Here is a 21,144-nt window from a genome sequence, read left to right as displayed (position 1 = left end):
GTTTTGAAGGTAGCACTTCCATCCTTCCCTTCTTATCCTGAGGAATGACCAGAGACCCAGGTCTGGAAAGGAGAAAGAGGGCAATACCAATAGGGGGAAAAATCTCTTCTGTTTCTCTACAGCTCTCTCTCCGTCTTCCCCCTCCTGCCGCCCTCCCTCTAGTGAGGAAAGGACACATTAGGGAGGGAGGGAAGAATGAAGGGACAGCAGGGAGCTTTGAGGACTGAGGGCCATTTTGGAGCTAGAAGACTCATCTCAGGGGATGACTACACCCTCAGAACTCTCCACCCTCCCTTGGCTCCAGGCCTTCCTCCTCCCATCCCCCTCGGTGGCAGCAGCCTTGTAATTTAAAGCTCTCTCTGTCGCCTCTAATGTGATCCTCTCGTTTTATTGACTCTCTCTGCCGTCTGTGGCGCCCCTTCACATCAATCTCCTCTCTAATCACACCACCACCACTGCCTGCTCTGTCTCCCCTAACCCTCTCCTCCACAGAGGCCCCCAGCCCTCACCTCTACCCAGGTCTTTCTTTTTGACTGTCTCCCACCTCCATTCCATACCAGATCAACCCTCTTCCTCCTTCCCTCCTCCAGAAGCAAGAATGTCAGGGCCTTTGAGCGGTCGGTCTCCTTGTCCCTTTACCCACATCTGAGATGCATACCAAGGGCGATGCCCTTAAGGAAAGCAGGGAACTAAAGGGAGGAATGGCAATGGGCCTGAGGATGAACAAGAATCTTGACCTGGGGGAGGCACGTGGGGGATGATTTTTAGGTCTGTTGTATGTTTCCGCAACGTCTCTAGTTCAAGGTGGGAAGGGCAAAGAAAGGGACCTAGAGATTCTGAGAGGGAAGGAAGTTAAGATGGAGGCGGGACATGGAAGGAGGAAAAAAGTGAAAAACTAATTGCTGCAGCTAAAGGTTTGTAATAAATAGTGGGTGATGGGAGAAGCACTGAGAAGAAAGGGGGAGGGGGAATTGGTGGCAGTGGATGGGGGGGTGGTGGAAATGCACTGAGGCAGAGATAAATTTGCAATTGAAATTCTTTCCTGAAGAGGAGGAGGGTTAGGCTGGGTGGTGGGGAAGAGATTTGCAATTTTAAACAGCTGCCGACCTACCCTCGGCCAAGCTGAGTCTCACCCACAAGCTAGCCAAAAACGAAGCTCCTTTGCTTTCTATCTAGGAATCAGCTGTGTCTTTTTCCAGTCCTGGGAAGCAGATGCTTTGGAGAGAGCATCTGGGAGTTACTGCAGGATGTGGGGCTTAGGTCTGCCTAGCCCACCTGAAGTGTGATCTAGAGTTGCAGGTCAGGAGCCAGGAAGGAGCTGGTCAAAGTAGGCAGGTGGGCTCTACTGCTTAGGCCAGCTGGGAGAGAGCACCCGCCAGTGTTCTGCCCTGAGCCAGGGCCCAGAATAGGCCTCTCTTGACCAGATTCATTCCTTCCCACCAGGTGGGGTAAAGGGTGGTGGGTCCCACCCTGTGGGAATGACAGTGAAATGTCAGACCCACACAAACCAGCACACTTACCTCCTCTCCCTCACCAAGGATTCCGCTGGAGGAATACCTTTCTCCCACAATATTAGGACTTCTGCTTTCTGGTTATCTAGGAACCAACCCCCACTCAGTCCAATTCCTTCACTTCCCGTTTGGTTCTCTAACTCCCCCACCTCTCCATCACCTCCACTCCTTTTCCAGGTGCTGATTTGCATTTTCATTAGCATGCTAATCCAGCCCCAATCGGAGCTCCTTAATGGCTCCGACTTCACGCCTGGCTAGACCCCCTAGAGGAGGAGGGAAGCAGGAATGGAACCTACAGGCTGTGTGGGGCCAGACTAAGGACCCATTTCAGACCTAGGAATCTGGGGGTGAGGGTTAGAGGTGGCTTAAGGAAAGAGAGATCACACCCCTCACCCCTTCCCTGAAGCACTCTGGCCTGAGCACTAAGTTTAATCATTAGAGATCTGATGTGGACAGCTGGAGAGTATGTAGACGGGCCACTTGGGACCTTGGGAGGAGTATGGAATGGGGAGGCATGGGAATGTGGTGAGTTAGAGGGGAGGATCCCGGTAAACAAAAGGATGATAGCCTTGTGCTTCTAGTCAGTTGGAGGCTGCCTGCAAGTCATGATTTCTAGACCTTTGGAGGCTCATTTGGCCTTTATTTTGTCTGAGGGACAGTCCAGCCGGATGGAGGAGTCAGGCCACAGCGTTGCACTTTACTTAGTGCTTGGCCAGTCCTTCTCTAGTTGCCCCTCTTTGGAGCTGTGTCACCATCAGTAGCTTACTTAACCCGTTTCTTGGCTGCCTTATCTATAAAATAAGATTGCCATGAGATTAAATGAGGTGATTGATGTAAAGCATTTAGCATAGTGCCAGGACCATGGTAGATGTACCTTAATAGCTATTAGTAATATTATTGCTATTACTTTTTTTTTTTTCCTCTCTTTGGGGAGGAGGAGGCAACATATAAGCTGTTGTCTTTCAGCTGGCCAGGGAAGGTCCCACATGTGACCATAGATGGATCTGGAAGCCATCTGAGAGCAACATGGTACCTCATGCCAGGGGAAATCAGTTAATGCCTATCTCTGGCAAGAAGACCTTGATTAGGGAATTTACCTCTTCAGGGCACAGAAAATCTGAGGGTCCTTCCCAGTGTTCTGCCATTCCAAAGACATCTATTAACTGTGAGGCAGGCAAGTTCTATGTGCTAAGGACAGAGCAATCAAGCAGACCTTAGCCCCGACTCTGGTTGTGGGTGGAGGGAAAACAGATTGTAGGGGGCAGCGTTGGAAGATGAGAGGCCAACGTGGAGTGGGTTGCATTAGTTCAGGAAAGAGATGATAATGGCGTGGGCCACCCTGGTGCCCGTGAAGAAGAAAAGTGGAGGGATTTGACACGTGTTAGAGGTTGTTGCTGAACTGGATAAGGGGAGGATGAGAGAAAACTTTTAGGTTTTCAGCCTAAGCAACTGGATAAATGGTACCAACATTTGAGGTAGGAAAGATAGAAAGGAGCAGGAGGTCCAGAGGACAAATAAGGAGTTCTGATTTTGGACATGTTAAGTTTTGAAGCCTATTAGACGCTAAGTGAAGCTTCTGGTTGGCAAACGGGTGAGTCTGACGTTCACGGAGGAGGATGGGACTGCAGTATCCAGAGATTCAGCTGCCTGGCTGGAGTCCCTGCAGCCTCACAGCACTGTTCTCTTGGTGTTTCCCTGCAGGGTACTGGCCGTCACGCTGAAATGAACCCCCAGCACTCTTCCGTCTACCATGGCCACCCTTAACTTAGACTCCACCGCTGGCAACACCCCCTCCCCTAGGCACAATGCCCCGTCTCCGCCTCCGGACACCTCCTCCTCCAGCACCCCCTCTGATCCTGTCACCAAAGATCCCTCTGCTGCCCCCTCCCCCTCTGAGAGCATGAGGCCCTCAGAGCCAGGGGGACAGCCCCTAGAGTCGGGCTGTGGCCTTGTCCCACCAAAGGAGATTGGGGAACCCCAAGAAGGGCCTGGCTGTAGTCGCTTCCCACCAAAGGACCTGGGGGTAGAGAAGGACAAGGAGCAGGAGGAGGAAGGACTCCCTCCTGTGGACCTAAGCAACCACCTATTCTTCACAGCTGGCGGTGAGGCCTACCTAGTGGCCAAGCTGTCTCTGCCAGGCGGCAGTGAACTCCTGCTACCAAAGGGCTTCCCCTGGGGTGAGGCAGGCATCAAGGAAGAGCCCAGCCTGCCCCTCCTTGCCCACCCACCCCCTGCACACCTCACTGCCCTTCATATCCAACATGGCTTTGACCTAATCCAAGGCTTTAGCTCTTCTGACCAAATTCTGTCCCACGATACCTCAGCGCCGTCTCCAGCTGCCTGTGAGGGAAGGGATGGAGCCTTCTGGAGCTACCAGCTGGCTGCAAACCCACCCAGAGATCCCAAAGATGGCCCTATGGGGAACAGTGGGGGAGACCACATGGCACTCTTCTGGCTCTGCCTTCTGTGCCGCCTGGGTTTTAGCAGGCCCCAGGCCTTTATGGGTCACACACAGTCTCACGGGGTGAAGCTAACCCCTGCCCAACACCAGGGCCTGCCAAGCAGCCCAGCCGTGCTCCAGGAAGGGCATGAGGGCTGCATGGCCTTCATAAGCTTTCTGGAACCAAAACACCCTGCTCACACCCCTTTTGAAATACCCCTTAACAACGGCAGCACACTGAACACAGAGGCGAACGTAGCCCAGACAGAGGATGGCCCCCCTGAGGCAGAAGTCCACACCCTTGTCCTTCCTGCTGAAGAAGTCATGGCCCTCAACCCATTCTCCCCATCCACAACCCCAGCCACCTGGGACCCCAGCCCAACCCAAGCCAAAGAATCGCCAGTAGCAGCAGGCGAGGCAGGGCCAGATTGGTTCCCCGAAGGGCAAGAAGAGGATGGAGGGCTCTGCCCCTCACTCAACCAAAGCTCACCCACCTCCAAGGAAGGGAGCAGTCTCCCCGCCCCAGTGGGCTCCCCTGAAGACCCCAATGACCCACCCCAGCCCTACCACCTGGCTGACGACTACACCCCAGCCCCTGCAGCCTTCCAAGGGCTCAGCCTGTCCAGCCACATGTCCCTGCTACATTCGCGCAACTCCTGCAAGACACTCAAGTGTCCCAAGTGCAACTGGCACTACAAGTACCAGCAGACCCTGGATGTGCACATGCGAGAGAAACACCCTGAGAGCAATAGTCACTGCAACTACTGCAGTGCTGGGGGGGCCCACCCCCGCCTCGCTCGTGGAGAGAGCTACAACTGTGGCTACAAGCCCTACCGCTGCGATGTCTGCAACTACTCCACCACCACCAAGGGAAACCTCAGCATCCACATGCAGTCCGACAAGCACCTGGCCAACCTGCAAGGCTTCCAGGCAGGCCCCGGTGGGCAGGGAAGTCCCCCAGAGGCATCACTCCCGCCCTCCGCGGGGGACAAAGAGCCCAAGACCAAATCATCCTGGCAGTGCAAGGTGTGCAGCTATGAGACAAACATCTCCCGCAACCTACGCATCCATATGACCTCTGAGAAGCACATGCAGAATGTCCTAATGCTGCACCAGGGGCTGCCACTGGGCCTGCCACCTGGGCTGATGGGGCCAGGCCCTCCTCCACCACCAGGGACTGCCCCCACCAACTCCCCTGAACTCTTCCAGTACTTTGGTCCCCAGGCCCTAGGGCAGCCTCAGACTCCCTTGTCTGGCCCCGGGCTGAGGCCAGACAAGCCTTTGGAAGCCCAGCTGCTTCTCAATGGTTTCCACCACCTTGGAGCACCTGCCCGCAAATTCCCCACACCTGGTAAGCTCGCTGAACCCTGCTCCTCTTCCCCCTTCTCTCCTCCCCAGCGCCACAGTCTATTCCCTGCTTTCTCCCAAAGGCCAACTCCCTACTTAGGTAACCATAAATCCCCTCTGAGCACTGTCCCACTCATTAACTCACCCCTCCATATAGCAAACTGACCCTGCCCCATTTCTTCCTTGGGCCACTAATCTGTTTCTGTCCCCTAGCCCCTGGCAGCCTCTCCCCTGATGCCCACCTGCCTCCAAGTCAGCTCCTGGGCTCATCTGATGGCATGCCCACCTCGCCACCCCCAGATGACAGCCCGTCCCTGAGGGTATTCCGCTGCCTAGTGTGCCAGGCCTTCAGCACAGACAGCCTGGAGCTACTGCTATACCACTGCAGTGTAGGCCGAAGCCTCCCGGAAGCTGAATGGAAGGAGGTGGCGGGTGACACCCACCGCTGCAAGCTCTGCTGCTACGGCACCCAGCTCAAGGCCAACTTCCAACTCCACCTCAAGACTGATAAACATGCTCAGAAGTACCAGCTGGCAGCCCACCTGCGAGAGGGTGGTGGGGCCATGGGCACCCCCACCCCAGTGCCCCTGGGAGATGGGGCCCCTTATGGGTCTGCCTCCCCACTGCACCTGCGCTGCAACATCTGTGACTTTGAGTCCAACAGCAAGGAGAAGATGCAGCTGCATGCCAGGGGTGCAGCCCATGAAGAAAACAGCCAGATCTATAAGGTGAGGCTGGGGAGGGTCAGGGCAGGGAAGAGGAGAAAGGGATGAGGATGGAAGGAGGAGATGCAGAGTAGGGAAGTGACGGGAAAACCCAGGGTTACAGAAATGGAGAAAAAGGGAAGTATGCACCAGGTTAACAAAGAGTTTGGACAGACATGGAGAAGGAGACCAAAGGATAGAGGACTCTGATGAAATGAAACAAAGACTTTATTCAGCTCTTCTGGTGTTGGGGCTGGAGGGAGGGGTCTGGGTCAGCTCAGTCCATCATGTCACCAGAAGTTCAAGAGGATGGAACCAGATTCCATTCACATACTGGGAGGGAGTCCAGGAGTGGTAGAAGGAAGAGGAGAAGACTGGGGAAAACAAGCAGTAATACTCAGGGGGCTCTAGTGATACTAGGAGGGAAAAGGGGGGCTCGAAGGGGTGGAAGGAGTGGGTAGGGAGAAGGGTGCTGCTAGTCAGGCTCCCTTGGGGGAAGCAAAGAAGTCCCCTGAGATCTGGAGGTGTCCCTTCTGAGCCTGAGCCAGCCTCTTGCCATGATTCTAGTTTCTGCTGGAAATGGAGGGAGCAGAGGCAGGGGCAGAGCTGGGGCTGTACCACTGCCTGCTGTGTGCTTGGGAGACACCCTCCCGCTTGGCTGTGCTGCAACACCTGCGCGCACCTGCCCACCGTGATGCCCAGGCCCAGAGGCGTCTGCAGCTGCTACAGAGTGGCCCAGCAGCTGAGGAAGGACTCTCAGCTCTCCAGAACATCCTGAGCTTCAGCCATGGGCAGCTCCGGACTCCCGGTGAGGAAGAGGGGACTGGAGAATAAGGACTGGGCAGGGGGGCCAGCAGGGTGCGGGGAGCTGGGAGGCTGAAGAGAAAGGGATACAAGGAGGGAGAATGGGTCTGTGGGCCATCAGTAGCAAGTGAGAAGATATGAAGGGATAAGACAGGCCCAGTGGGGGCTGCTGAGCGAGGAGGGGAAGAGAAGGGCAGGGATTTTGCTGGGTGGAGAACAGAAAACAGGAAGGGAGGTGAGGAGGAATCACCTAGTGATTCTGAGCAGTGACTAGTGTCCTAACAACACTGGATGTGGGGGGTGGCAGACTGGAGCTGGTCAGGAAGGAGAGAGGAGGTGGGAAAAAAAGAATGGAACCTGCTTTCATGCTGGGCCAGGACTTGGAAGGAGATGGGAGCTGTGGGCATAGTCCAAAGGCAGCAGGGATGGGAAGAAACCTCTGACAAGCTTCCCAGCCTCTTCCTGTCTCTTAGGAAGTCTTCAGCCCTAAGGCTGGGCTTAGAGTCTCCCTTAGGCAGCCAAGGCTGTACCAGCAGAGGCTGGGAACAGCCAGCCAGGTGCCATTGATCCAGAGGGTACAGGAGAAGAGCCTGGAAGGGGCTGTTAGAGGTGGGCATGGGTGTCGAGCTCTGGAGAGCCAGCAGTGGGCAAGGGCGAGGGCACGGGCAGCAGGAGCCAGGAATAGGCAGCATTGACTGGTGCTAATTGAATTGCCAATATGCTGGCTGGAGTTAAGTGCTGGAGGGGCCCAGATCAATAGCTAACGATCCTGGCGCAGGGCTGAATGGAGTTAAGGAACTTTAACACTTTAATTAGGCTGCCACCGAAAATAAATTCCTACACATCTGTCAATTCTTACTTGAGTGGTAATCTCCTCTCCCAGCTAGACCTGCCACCTCCTGCTCACCGCAGCAGCCGCTTCCATTCAACCTCAGCTTCTTTCCTCAGTGCCCCTCCCACACTTCTGGGGCTTCCCACTTCCTGGGTCAGTCAAGACAGGGAGCCAAGTGTGGTCCTGTTCTGTTGCCTATTGCTCTGGACTTGCACAAGATGACTCTCAGGCCCTACCAGTTCTAATAGTGTAGCTTTTCCCTCCACCCTCTGTGTGTCTTTTTGGTGGCTTTTCATCCTCTCCTGCCTGTTGATTCATCCATTTTCTCTTTCATTGCCTGGCTGCTTGTCCTGCTTCCTCTGCCCTATGTCCTCCCTTCCCTGGTGCTTTACCTCTTTAAGCTGACACTCCCCCATCCTACACAGGGAAGGCTCCTGTCACCCCCTTAGCTGAGCCACCCAACCCTGAGAAAGAACTCCAGAACAAGACAGAACAGTTGGGTGAGTTGTTCATCCAGTCCATTTTCCCTCCCTTCTCCCAAGTCCTCACACATTCTGAGAGCCCCTGGGACCTTGCAGTGATCCAGGAGCCCAGCAATGCCCCCTGTGCTGGAGGAGCAAAACTGACCACAGAAAAGCCTCATGGGGGTGGGGGGTGGGGGGCAGGAGGCTGAGCCACAGAAGGCTGGGTGCTTCCACCCTCTTCAGGGACCTAAACCTGGCCATTCTGCTAACCTGGAGGTGGCTCCTGCCAAGCCTCACCTGCCTACTGAGTTTCCTGCCCTTTCTCCCTTTCCCTAGAGCCCAACCCCCTACCCTGGAAGCTCTCTGCAACAAATCATCTTAAGGGCTGGGGGTCTGTGACAGGAAGAGGGAGGGCTGTCAGAGTCCCTTAATGTCCTCTCCTTTCATCCTCAGCTTCTGAAGAGGCAGAGAACAAGACCAGCCATTCCAGAGACACTGCCAACCAGACCACGGTCAGAACTGGGGTAACTGGGAAGTGCTGAGCTGGGGGTCTGGCTTTACTGAGATCTGCTCCTATTCTAAAGGCAGACCTCATTTTGTCATGCTTGTGACTTATTTCACTCAGAATAGCACATTTAGGAAATCCCACCCAGATCCAGTTACATATGTTCAGCACCATATGGGGGTAGAGCTGGCCCCAAAGGGTGGAGCATAGAGGGACATGAGAGGAAGGGATGGCAGGAACTTAAGGGAAAGGTGAAGAGAGGAACTATACTGAGAGTAGAAAATACTGGAGGCAGGTAGAGAAAGGAAGAGAGGAAAGAAGTGAAGAAACGAAAAGAGAAAGGCAAAAGCAACAAACCAGCTGCTGCCCAGCTCTTCACTGCTCAGTTAGGAGCAGAAAGACAACTAGACTCAGACGTTCATATCCGACAGAAAGCCCTGAGCCTGGACAGAACTGTCCTGGAACCCTTTTCTTGAGGGTGGAGGCACCAACCAAATGATTCACCCTGACAGCATGTCCCACAAATCTTTAAATCCCCAGGACTCGAACCTAAGCAGGACCCAGAAGTAGTTGAGCTCTGTGGCCTGAAAGTGTTGATTCTGAGGGAATTCCCAGCCTCTGGTCTTGAAATGCCATCGTGTGCCTCAGAGCTCTCCAGACTAGACTGCAATATGCAAACTGCAGCCATGCTTTATGTCCTCAGCTTCTCTTCTTCCTAACTCCTGTTCCCTCCAACAGACCTATTCCACATGTCTGGACCAAGGGCTGGGTGCATTAAGATGAGCACCTGGGTCCCCTTCCTTTGTGGCCATCCCTCCCCGACACACAGGCCTGGACCAATGGCACAGGCAACAGGACAGGAAGTAAGCTAGGGAGACAAGCCTGATCTGAAGCAGCAGCCAAAATGCAGGCTGGACAGGTCAGGCAGTCAGGTGACAGCAGGCCTCTTGCAGCCCCACCCCTCTGGAGGTGTGGGCGAGAATGCACTGAGAATGTGCTGAAGGGGCCAGGCCAGAATTTTCCTGGGCCACTGGGGGAGCTGTGGTGTTTGTTTATGCTGAGGAGAAGAAAGGATGGAAAAGAGTGGGAACTGCTGAGCCCAAGGCGGCACGGGCTGGCTTCTGAGCAGACAGGCAGTGCCCCTCTTCAGGAGACAGTTAAGAGGCAGAGTGGGCAGGGACAAGGGAGCCTCTGGGTCCAGAAAGTGCCCAGAGGAAATGGAGCCATTTCACAGAGAAGACACAGGCAAGATGGGGGTGGGTAAGAAAAGAAAACTAAACCCAAGTGGGGGGGCAGGTACAGGGCCATCTGTCAGCTGTAGAAAATTGAGTAGGGCAGCAGACTCTGGGAAAGACACACCAAGAAAAGGTAGAGAGAGGCCAGGATGGAGGGAGAAGGCCAGACAGGGAGGGAATGCGAGGTAGTGGCCCAGGCTAGGACTTTTTGCCAATCCAAGAGAAACAAGGGAGGAGCCAGCTTTTAGGACTTGAGGCTAGACCCTGGGTCTGCTGTGATGGTTTTTTATCCAGCTTGCTCCTCCTAAATTGGGAATGGAGGCCAGTGCTGCATTCAGGAATCCAAACCCTTCCCTAACACCTACCTCCTCCACCATCCATATGTGCCCCACAGGTATACTGCTGTCCATACTGCAGCTTCCTGAGCCCGGAATCTGACCAGGTGAGGGCTCATACACTCTCCCAGCATGCAGTGCAGCCCAAGTACAGGTGTCCACTGTGCCAAGAGCAGCTGGTGGGCCGGCCTGCCCTGCACTTCCACCTTAGCCACCTTCACAACGTGGTGCCCGAGTGCGTTGAGAAGCTGCTGCTTGTGGTGAGTCCAGGCTGGGTGAGGATGGTCCAGTGTGGCCCTGTCAGGGCTGTACAGGAGGGGAGGAGGAGGCAGGGGTATCCAGGCAGGTGTCTGTGTTGGGGGGTGGTTTCTGATGAAGAAAGTAGCACAGATTTGAAGCTGGATTTTAGAGTTGGAGGGGTCCTCAGAACTCAGCTTGTTTAGCTGCCTCTACTCACGGATGAGGAAACTAAGCGTTTTTTCACTTCTGTGAAGTCCTGAGAAGAGTTGTTGAACAACAGGCACAGGCCTCCCAGGACCAGGTGCCTCAGGGAAAGCTGACTTTTGACCTGGGGAAAGAGGGAGCCAGATAGGAGAGGCAGCAGCCCAGGCTCTCTCGTCTGTGGGAAAAGCAGCAATTAGGTGGGAGGTTTGTCCAGACAGAAGGCTGATCTGGAAGGGAGCTCAGCACAGGTGCAGTGCAGAGGAATCAGGGTAGCACAGGTGGTGGGGAAGCCACCAGGATCTCTCCCATCACAGGCCACAACTGTAGAGATGACCTTTACGACCAAAGTGCTGCCTGGACCCACACTTGGCCCTCTGGAAGATGGCCCAGAAGCCCCCACTCCTGGGCCAGAGCCTGTACCCAGCAGAGACCAGGCATCAGGTAAGGAAGGGGACAGCAAACCTCCCAAGGTGGCAGGAAAGGGAACCCCGGCTCCATGGACCAAGAAGGTCTGAAGATAACTGAGGCCAGGGTCAGTTGCCCTGGATATTGAGGGGGTGGGGTCTGCTCACTGTACCCTTTTCTCTCTCCTCTAGAAGGCCCTAACCTGACTCCAGAAGCCAGTCCAGATCCTCTTCCTGAGCCTCCCCTGGCCTCAGCTGAGGCCCCAGACAAGCCCTCAGGAAGCCCTGGTCAACCCCCTTCTCCAGCCCCATCTCCAGTCCCTCAGCCTGATGCCCAAGCTGAAGAGGTGGCTCCTCCACCCACCATGGCTGAGGAGGAAGAGGGGACTGCTGGGGAGCCCCGCTCTACAGAGCCAGCTCCAGCTGACTCTCGCCACCCTCTGACCTATCGGAAGACCACCAACTTTGCCCTGGACAAGTTTCTTGACCCTGCCCGGCCCTATAAGTGCACTGTGTGTAAGGAGTCCTTCACCCAGAAGAATATCCTCTTGGTTCATTACAATTCTGTCTCCCACCTTCACAAGATGAAGAAGGCTGCCATTGATCCCTCTGCCCCTGCCCGAGGGGAGGCTGGTGCCCCGCCTACCGCCACTGCTGCCACCGACAAACCCTTTAAGTGCACGGTCTGCCGAGTCTCCTACAACCAGAGCTCCACCCTGGAGATCCACATGCGGTCAGTTCTACATCAGACTCGCTCTCGGGGAGCCAAGACTGATGCCAAGACTGAGGGGCCAGAGCGCAGCCAAGAAGAGCCCAAAGAAGGCGAGACTGAGGGGGACGTGGGCACTGAGAAGAAGGGTCCTGACCCCAGTGGCTTCATATCTGGATTGCCCTTCCTGTCCCCTCCGCCCCCTCCCTTGGACCTGCACCGATTTCCTGCCCCCCTCTTCACCCCACCAGTCCTGCCCCCCTTCCCTCTGGTGCCCGAATCACTGCTTAAGCTCCAGCAGCAGCAGCTGCTCCTGCCCTTCTACCTCCATGACCTCAAGGTGGGGCCCAAGCTGGCACTGGCTGGGCCTGCACCCATGCTGTCCCTGCCAGCTGCCACCCCTCCTCCCCCACCCCCACCCCCCAAGGCTGAGCTGGCTGAGCGGGAGTGGGAGCAGCCCCCCATGGCCAAAGAGGGGAATGAGGCAGGGCCCTCCTCACCCCCCCACCCATCGCCCAATGAGGCTGCCCGCACTGCAGCCAAAGCCCTTCTAGAAAACTTTGGCTTTGAGCTGGTGATCCAGTACAATGAAGGGAAGCAGGCTGTGCCCCCTCCCCCAACCCCACCTCCACCCGAGGCCCTGGGAGGTGGGGACAAGCTGGCCTGTGGGGCCTGTGGGAAACTCTTCTCCAATATGCTTATCCTCAAGACACACGAGGAGCACGTCCACCGCCGCTTTCTGCCCTTTGAGGCCCTGAGCCGTTACGCTGCTCAGTTTCGTAAAAGCTATGATAGCCTGTACCCACCCCCTGCAGAGCCCCCCAAACCTCCTGATGGGTCTGTGGATTCATCTGCTCCCCAATTGGGTCCACCCTTCCTGGTCCCAGATCCTGAGGCAGGGGGGACCCGTGCTCCTGAAGAGCGAAGCCGGGCAGGAGGACGCTGGCCAGCAGAGGAAGAAGAAGGCTCCAGAGGGAATCTTCCTCCCCTAGTGCCTGCAGGCCGACGGTTCTCCAGAACCAAGTTCACAGAGTTCCAGACCCAAGCCCTGCAGTCTTTCTTTGAGACCAGTGCCTACCCCAAGGACGGAGAGGTGGAGCGGCTCGCAAGTCTCTTGGGTCTGGCGAGCCGTGTGGTGGTAGTGTGGTTCCAGAATGCCCGCCAGAAAGCGCGCAAAAATGCCTGTGAGGGTGGCCCTGTGCCAATAGGAGGCAGTACTGGGGGAGCCTCGGGCTGCAGGCGTTGCCACGCCAGTTTCTCCTGTGTTTTTGAGTTGGTGCGGCACCTCAAGAAGTGCTATGATGACCAGACCCCTGAAGAGGAGGAGGAAGAGGCAGGGAGAGGGGAAGAGGAGGAAGAGGCAGAGGAAGAAGTAGAGGAGGAACAGAGCCTCGAACCCCCAGCAGGGCCTGAGGGTCCATCACCAGAACCTCCAGAAGGGGAGGAGCTAAGCCAAGCAGAGGCAATGAAGCCAGGAGGCAAAGAGGCTGAAGAGAACCCTCCTCCCTCACCTCCTCCAGCTCACACCTGTGACCAGTGTGCCATCTCTTTCCCCAGCCAGGACCTCCTGACCAATCACCGCCGACTACATTTCCTGCCATCTGTGCAGCCCAGCGCTCCCCCGCAACTCCTAGATCTGCCCTTGCTGGTGTTTGGGGAGCGAAATCCCCTGGTGGCAGGCACCCTACCAGTGCCAGGGCCACCTCTCAAACGGAAGCATGAGGATGGCAGCTTGTCCCCCACAGGCAGTGAAGCAGGGGGAGGAGGGGAGGGCGAGCCCCCCAGGGACAAGCGCCTGCGCACCACCATCCTGCCCGAGCAGCTAGAGATCCTATACCGTTGGTACATGCAGGACTCCAACCCGACGCGCAAGATGCTCGACTGCATCTCTGAGGAGGTGGGGCTCAAAAAGCGAGTGGTACAGGTCTGGTTCCAGAACACCAGGGCCCGGGAGAGGAAAGGCCAGTTTCGAAGCACCCCTGGGGGTGTGTCCAGTCCGGCAGTCAAACCCCCTGTCACACCCACCCCTGCATCTTTCCCCAAGTTCAACCTCGTGTTGGGCAAGGTAGATGATGGGATGGGGAGAGAGGCCCTAAAGAGGGAAGCACCTGCCTTTCCCTACCCCACAGTCACCTCTGCTGCTGGGCCCCTGCCTTTCCTACCACCTGGGAAAGAGGCCACCACCCCAACACTAGAGCCACCTCTACCTCTCCTACCTCCCCCTCCACCCAGTGAGGACGAGAGCCCAGAGGAACCATCTAAAGCTTCTCCAGAGAGTGAGGCTTGCAGTCCGTCTGCAGGAGATCTGAGTGATTCATCTGCTTCTAGCCTAGCTGAACCAGAGTCCCCTGGGGCTGCAGGGACCAGTGGGGGACCAGGAGGTGGGACTGGGGTTTCAGATGGAATGGGCCAGCGGCGCTACAGGACCCAGATGAGCAGCCTGCAGCTAAAGATCATGAAAGCCTGCTATGAAGCCTACCGCACGCCCACCATGCAGGAGTGTGAGGTGCTAGGGGAGGAGATTGGGTTGCCTAAGAGGGTCATCCAGGTCTGGTTCCAGAATGCTCGTGCCAAGGAAAAGAAGGCCAAACTGCAGGGGGCAACCGTTGGGGGAACTGGGGGCAGCAGTGAGGGCCCCTTGGCAGCCCAGCGCACCGACTGCCCCTATTGTGATGTCAAGTATGATTTCTATGTCTCCTGCCGAGGCCATCTCTTTTCCCGCCAGCACCTGGCCAAGCTCAAGGAGGCGGTCCGGGCCCAGCTGAAGAATGAAAGCAAGTGCTACGACTTGGCTCCAGCACCAGAGGCACCCCCGGCTCCCAAGGCCCCACCTGCTACCACACCTGCCTCTGTGCCCCTTGGGTCTGCCCCAGCCCTGCCTCGCCTGGCCCCAGTCCTCTTGTCTGGCCCATCTCTGGCCCAACCCCCCCTGGGCAGCTTAGCTCCTTTCAATTCAGGTGAGTGGGGAGGATAGAGGAGTTGTACTTCAGAGAATGTCTCCCTCTAATGACATTCCCTTCCTTTCCCTTCTTGACTCTTCCCATGTCCAGTCTCCTGTGGCCTTCCTTTGCTTCAGGTTCTTGGGGGAAGGGAGGGAGGGAAGGGGCACAGCAGCAGGGTGGTCACCTACAGCAGGAAGGACGATGGGGCAGGAGGTGCTAACCCTTTCTCACTCCTTTCATCTTCCCAGGCCCTGCAGCCTCCTCAGGCCTCCTTGGCCTCGCCACTTCGGTCCTGCCTACTACCACGGTGGTCCAGACCGCTGGCCCAGGCCGCCCCTTACCTCAGAGACCTGTGCCCGACCAAACCAACACTTCCACTGCAGGCACCACTGACCCTGTCCTGGGCACCCCTACTGAGCCCTCAGGAGACTCGGTCTCTGGTGAGCGAAAGCCAGTTGCAGCCCCCACCAACTCCTCCAATGATGCCCTCAAGAACCTCAAAGCATTGAAGGCCACAGTCCCAGCCTTGTTGGGGGGCCAATTCCTGCCCTTCCCATTGCCCCCTGCTGGGGGGGCAGCACCGCCAGCTGTCTTTGGCCCCCAATTACAGGGGGCCTACTTCCAACAGCTCTATGGCATGAAGAAGGGGCTCTTTCCCGTGAACCCCGTGATACCTCAGACCCTCATTGGGCTGCTCCCCAATGCCCTCCTCCAGCCACCACCCCAGGCCCCCGAACCCACAGCCACAGCGCCTCCAAAGCCTCCTGAACTGCCCGCTCTAGGGGAGGGGGAGGCTGGTGAGGCCGATGAGCTGCTGACAGGCAGCACTGGCATCTCCACCGTGGATGTGACCCACCGCTACCTGTGCCGCCAGTGCAAGATGGCATTTGACGGGGAGGCCCCGGCTACTGCCCACCAGAGATCCTTCTGCTTCTTTGGGCGGGGCTCTGGGGGCTCCATGCCCCCTCCACTGCGGGTGCCCATCTGCACCTACCACTGCCTGGCTTGCGAGGTGTTGCTGAGTGGGCGTGAAGCCCTGGCCTCCCACCTGCGCTCCTCGGCCCACAGGCGCAAGGCAGCCCCGCCCCCAGGGGGCCCACCCATCACCGTCACCAACACTGCCACTGCCGCCACGGCTGCTGTGGCTTTTGCCAAAGAGGAAGCAAGATTACCTCACACGGACACCAACCCAAAAACTACTACTACCTCTACACTTCTAGCTTTATAAACAGATAAACCAAGATGGGGAGAGGGGAGGGCCTTAGGGCTCCCTCTTTTACCCCAAGGGGTATTTGGTGGGAGCTCAAATCCCTCACCCCAACCCTCGGCTCTGCCCACCTCATGGGAACCTTTCGGTTCCCACCCTCAGTGGGCTTCACACACCCCACCTCCAGCAGAGTCCTGCCTCCTCCCCACCCCTACAGACACACTCTGATCCTCATCCTCAGCTCCTTGCAGACGTAGCCCTTGCCCCTATGTCTTCACAGAGACACACACCCATCTTGGCATCATGATTATTCACATGTCTGTGCGCTGCACACAAAATCTATCCTTGGCTCCACCTGCCTTTTCCTCACTAAATTCCGCCCCCCCAATAAACACACATACACACGCACACACACAAACGTTATCCCATGATGTTCCACTGACTGAGAAAACACCAAAAAAAAAAAAAAGAAGAAGAAGAAGAAAAAAAGAAGAAAGGAAAAAGAAAACCCAAGGCAAAGATGGGGAAGAAAAATAAACTGCCACTCCCCCTTGTGCTACCCCCTGTATAGAGCGCCATGCCGCTCACAAACTCTTTCCAAATACCCAGCTGGCTCCCAAGGTTGGAGCCCCGGTGGGCAGGGAGCCCACAAAACTCTAACCAAACTGGAGGTTGGCAGGGGAAAAGAGCTCCCAGCTCACTCTCCTCACCCTCTCCCTCCTAACCCTCTCCTCGCTGAAGTGGGAGCCCCTGCGGCCTGGACTCTTTGGGGAAGCCGCCGCCAGGAACCCCTCTGCCAACCCCCACCCTGCACCCTGGGAACTGCAGTAACTTATTCTCAAAGGCTTTAAACACAGAGATCCTCTCAGCAGCCGTGGGCCCGCCCCTTGTCCTAGCCCTGCCACGTGGGGGTCCAGCCTCCAGGGACCGGCGCTGCCCACCAACGGCAAATCCAAAGTTCTTTTCAAAAACTGAAACACACACAACCAAAAAAAAAAAAAAAATGAGAGCGAGAGAGCGCGCGTGCACATGCACATGAAAGAGAGAATTGGAGAGACCAGAGGAATGAACTAAAGAAAAACATAAACTTGGAAAATACAGGAAAAAAAAAAAAAGAAAAGAAAACTCTCCCATTAAAGAAGTGTTTTTTTCCTGTGGTGTGTGTCACCCCCACCCCCATTTTAAGGGTTTCTATATACCACCTCATCTTGGGAAGATCAAATGGCTTTAACTCCTTGCCACGGGTCTGGTTATCCTCACAGGACTGAGAGCAGTGCAGCCTTCCCCTGGCCATGCCCTGTCTCACAGGTGGGAGCTGGTGATGGGGAGAAGAGCCTGTACTGTGGGACAGGACAGGTAATATCCCCTTATTCCCAGCTGTGACTTAGAAAAATCAATGTCAGCAAAAGTATCTTGGCAGTCCCAGGAAGAAAGGGGTGGCAGTTTGGTTTCTGAATCCAAGGTATGCTTCCCTTTTGCCTACCACTCTTTTCTCTCCTTTACTTCTTTCACAAAGCCCTCCTCCTGCTTTCCTCCCTAGTGGCTGCCTTGGCTGGTCCCTTGTTCCCATCTGTGTCCTCCAGCCCAGCTCAGCCAGCTCCTCCATTAAGCAGCAGCTGATGGAGGCATCCCCAAAGGAGTCAGGACCCATCCGTGAAGCTTATGGCAGTCTAGAGCTGATGTTAGCTGAGGGGATGGGTAGGCAAAGAGGTGACTGAAGCATAAGGAAATCTATGATAGGGTGATATCACCAAGGGAACCAACAGAAGAGGAATGACCTAGAAGAAGGTTCCCCATCCCTAACCTAATTGTTTCTATAACCATCAAGCGGTAATTTTGACAACCCCAAAGTCCAGCAAAGTGGCATGGGGTAGAGAAGTGGGTATTTTATTTTAGCAAAGAAAAGCTTGCAACATTTCCCGTGTTCTCCAGATAGTTTATCCTACTGCCCTTGTCCCTAAGACCTCTCCCTCTTACAAGGTATTTTCCTTCCATTCTTTCTCCACCATTAGGCTTCTTCTGCCACTATTATCCATTTCATATTCACACACAAATTCATCCAGCCCTGGGACATGGGTTTTCCCATCTGTCCATCACACCACTCTCTGTTCAGTGACTTGTGTGCAGAAAAAATGGGAGGGGAGAGAAAATTCAGCTTGGTCCCTCATATATTCTGTGAGTCTCACTTCCTGTCCCATTCACTTCTAGAATTAAAAACTCCAACTCAAGCAATTTGGGGGTGGGGTGAAGTTAGTTATTCTGATGATACCCAAAATGCCAGTTACAAATGTAGGCAACAGAAGAGAAGGTGACCCACTGCAGTCCAGCACTTGCTGCCACCTTTCCCTGCCTCTGACATCTCTCTTGTCCCCCTCTCTTCTTGTCTTTTTCTCTCTCCTGTTAAAATTCTGTGTATAAAACTATTATTTTAGCAGCATGTGTATGAGGAAAGAGGCCTTTTCACTCTGTGCTTTCTGGAAATGTGACTTGCGTATAAAAGTTGAAAACAAAACAAAAAAAAAAATTAGAACAAAAATGAGAAAGGCAACGTTTTAAAGAAAACCTTGACAAACATCTGGCAAAGGATGATTAGAGGTGTCGCGTCATGCATCTTGGGATTTACAACCAGGGTAGGTTGGCTTTAGTCTGAACTGTTAATATTTTCACCAAGAGTTAACGTACCCAGAAACCCTTCCTCCTCTTGTGTGCCAACATACTCTCTTTCGCTCAAACCTCCTGGCCTGGAGACACCACATTCACAACAGTAAAAGGAGCTGATTCTGAGCAACTGTACTTACCTGGAACCCTGGAATTTTGGGGGCAAAAGAGCCTGGCTGACTCTGCTGACTTAGACCAATCAACATGCTGCTTGAGGGTCCGTATCATTCCATGTTCCCAGTGGCTGGAAGCATTCCTCCCCAGCCCCTTTCTCATACTAGAAGTCCTTAGTTGTAGCATTCCAGTTCCAGAGAGTGACACATGGTGGCCGTTCTGGTGGACAGAAGGCTGAGTCAGCACAACCTATGCAGAATGTTAGAGGTGAATGCCAAGTCACCAGGATTGAATCATGTTGCTTCTCCTGTGGAATAGACTCAACTCAAGCACACAGCACAGCAACACCTATTTTACAGTACCTACGGACCCCCAACCCTAAAGTGAGCCTGAATTGATGGAAGACTGATAAGATTGGTCTTCCATGGCTTGGGACAAAATCGTAGGGTTTCTAACATACACAGGTCCCTGAGGAAGCACCCAAATTGAGGCCTACATGACTTACGGCCAGGGTAGGAACCGGGAAGCAGAAGGTGGAAGTAATCTTGGCTGTCTGCTCTAAACCAAAGTCTGTGTGGGGATGGCTTAAGGTATCCAATCCTCAACTAGGAATAAAAATAAAATGTGCTGGAAGAGTATGAGTAAATCTGAAGTTTAAGTGGCCAAATGAGAGTGTACAATAGGACCACAAAAAGAAATCTTTTCCTACCCTGCCCCTCTAGCCCTGCAGTGTACTTACAGAAGCAAGTATGTGAACCAAGAAAGCCAGTTATTCTAGGCATAATAGCACCCACCTGCTTAATTCCTTCTATTTGTTCCTTAAGCACTTTCAGGGCTTATAGACCAGATCACTGATTCCCCAAATCTCCACCATCCTGATCCATTTTAAAACACACTTGTTCATCTAGTCATTTATCTCTGTAAAGATAGTCACATCTGAAATACAGAACTCTGTATAACTGCACCAATGAAACAAGCAAGCAAACCTGGGAAACAGCAGAAGACCCCAGCAGCAGAGAGGGCTACAGGGACACACACAAATGCCAGCAAGGATGAGGCCACATGGGCATAGGTATAGGTACAAAGGGACATACCCCAAAACACATGACCTTCCCTCCCATAAGTAGAAACACTCTCTAATACATGCAAATTTTCCTCACACAGAAGTAGGTAGAGAAAGCTTATAAACAGAGAAAAGAGGAAAATGTAACCAGTATTACGAAGAATGACCAAATGTTGAATATTAACCCATGGGAAAAGGACCTTAAATTCCTCTGGACACCAGGAAGGGGAGAGGTAGAAGGTGAATGTGAAGAAAACTTTTGGGGAGACTCCTATGGTAAACAGGGCTAAGACTGTGTTACAGGAAGGCCAGGTACTGGGGAGCATTTCCCTCAGAAGCAACTAGTCAGAAACTTGTAAGCCATGAGGGTGTCACTTCTAGAGGATTGAGTTGGGAAGAAATGCCCCAATACCAAGGAAGCTCTTGCTACAAGAAAGGTGGAAGACCCAGCCTCAGGGTCTACAGGATTATAGCGTGGATATATTATGAAAAGATGAGATGAAAAAAAATTCAAGAAGGGACATTTACAGAAGACCTAGACCATAGCACATCATTTGGGGGAGAAACGGGAAGTAACCATGAGGGAAAGCCCCTCCTGAGAGAGACTGAACTTTACGGGGAGAACATAAAATTGGGTGACTCAATTGTGTGACCACCCACTGATACAGAGGACCCAAATAGCCCTTCACACAGAGCATAGACAAGGGTTAAATGTCATTATTCCCTGTCAGTAGTCTGGGCCTGCTATTTCTTGCAGTTCCCCAGCCATGGAGAGATGTCTGGCTAGAAACTAGTGGAGAAGCAGGCTGAGTGATTATAGGTGGACCAGAAGGAAGCTGAACCTGTCCAAGGAGAAGGGGATAGGTGATGCAGCTCCCGGGTTGACTCATAACCCTGCCCAACAGCGTACACATTCTCACACAAACGATGGCTAAAACCCAGGTACCAGTGATCAGCAGGGGCTCAGCACTGCCCGAATCCACCGTCCCTTCCTGGTACCAAACCCTGCACCGTGTCTTCTTAACTAGACTTGAAAATGCTCATTTCTGGACATCCCCACCAAGTGCTCAAGCGACAGCACCATCTGCAATTTGCTGAGTATCGGCAGCAGGCTGGGCCCTGTACTCTGCTGACCCCTGCTTCCATTGCCCAGGACCCAGGGCTGCCTCCAGGAAGAAGCGTGACTAGACCCATCCTGTACCTGGCTACAAAATCCATACAAACCTGTCGGGACCACAGAGAATAATCTCTTGGCAATGCTCCTAACCTACTGGTTCTCAATGGTGAGGTTTCAGAATCTAGGGGTGAAGGGAAGAGTGACTTTTGAAAGTGTTCCCAAAGGAATTCTTCTGTGATAACCACTGTGACGAGGATCATTGTTCTAACAAGTTACATTTGCCTGATTTGACCTCACAATCTCCTTTTC

General features: G+C 54.3%; 1 protein-coding gene across 1 annotated transcript in view; it reads left to right on the top strand.

Moving 5' to 3' along the window:
- The window catches only part of ZFHX2 (zinc finger homeobox 2), a 28,083-nt gene extending 11,066 nt beyond the window's left edge, over positions 1-17,017 (top strand). Inside the window, exons 2-10 of the mRNA XM_069463648.1 lie at positions 3,213-5,302; positions 5,512-6,026; positions 6,570-6,810; positions 8,064-8,138; positions 8,556-8,614; positions 10,237-10,437; positions 10,936-11,062; positions 11,218-14,691; positions 14,925-17,017. Coding sequence (XP_069319749.1) covers positions 3,262-5,302; positions 5,512-6,026; positions 6,570-6,810; positions 8,064-8,138; positions 8,556-8,614; positions 10,237-10,437; positions 10,936-11,062; positions 11,218-14,691; positions 14,925-15,904 — 7,713 coding nt within the window. The 5' untranslated portion in view covers positions 3,213-3,261 and the 3' untranslated portion in view covers positions 15,905-17,017. The remainder of the gene's footprint in view (positions 1-3,212; positions 5,303-5,511; positions 6,027-6,569; positions 6,811-8,063; positions 8,139-8,555; positions 8,615-10,236; positions 10,438-10,935; positions 11,063-11,217; positions 14,692-14,924) is intronic.
- The last annotated feature ends 4,127 nt before the right edge of the window (positions 17,018-21,144 follow it).

This window comes from Eulemur rufifrons, chromosome 2 (genome assembly GCF_041146395.1).
Source record: "Eulemur rufifrons isolate Redbay chromosome 2, OSU_ERuf_1, whole genome shotgun sequence".
Classification (NCBI taxonomy): domain Eukaryota; kingdom Metazoa; phylum Chordata; class Mammalia; order Primates; family Lemuridae; genus Eulemur; species Eulemur rufifrons.
This window is presented reverse-complemented; position numbering and strand designations above follow the sequence as displayed.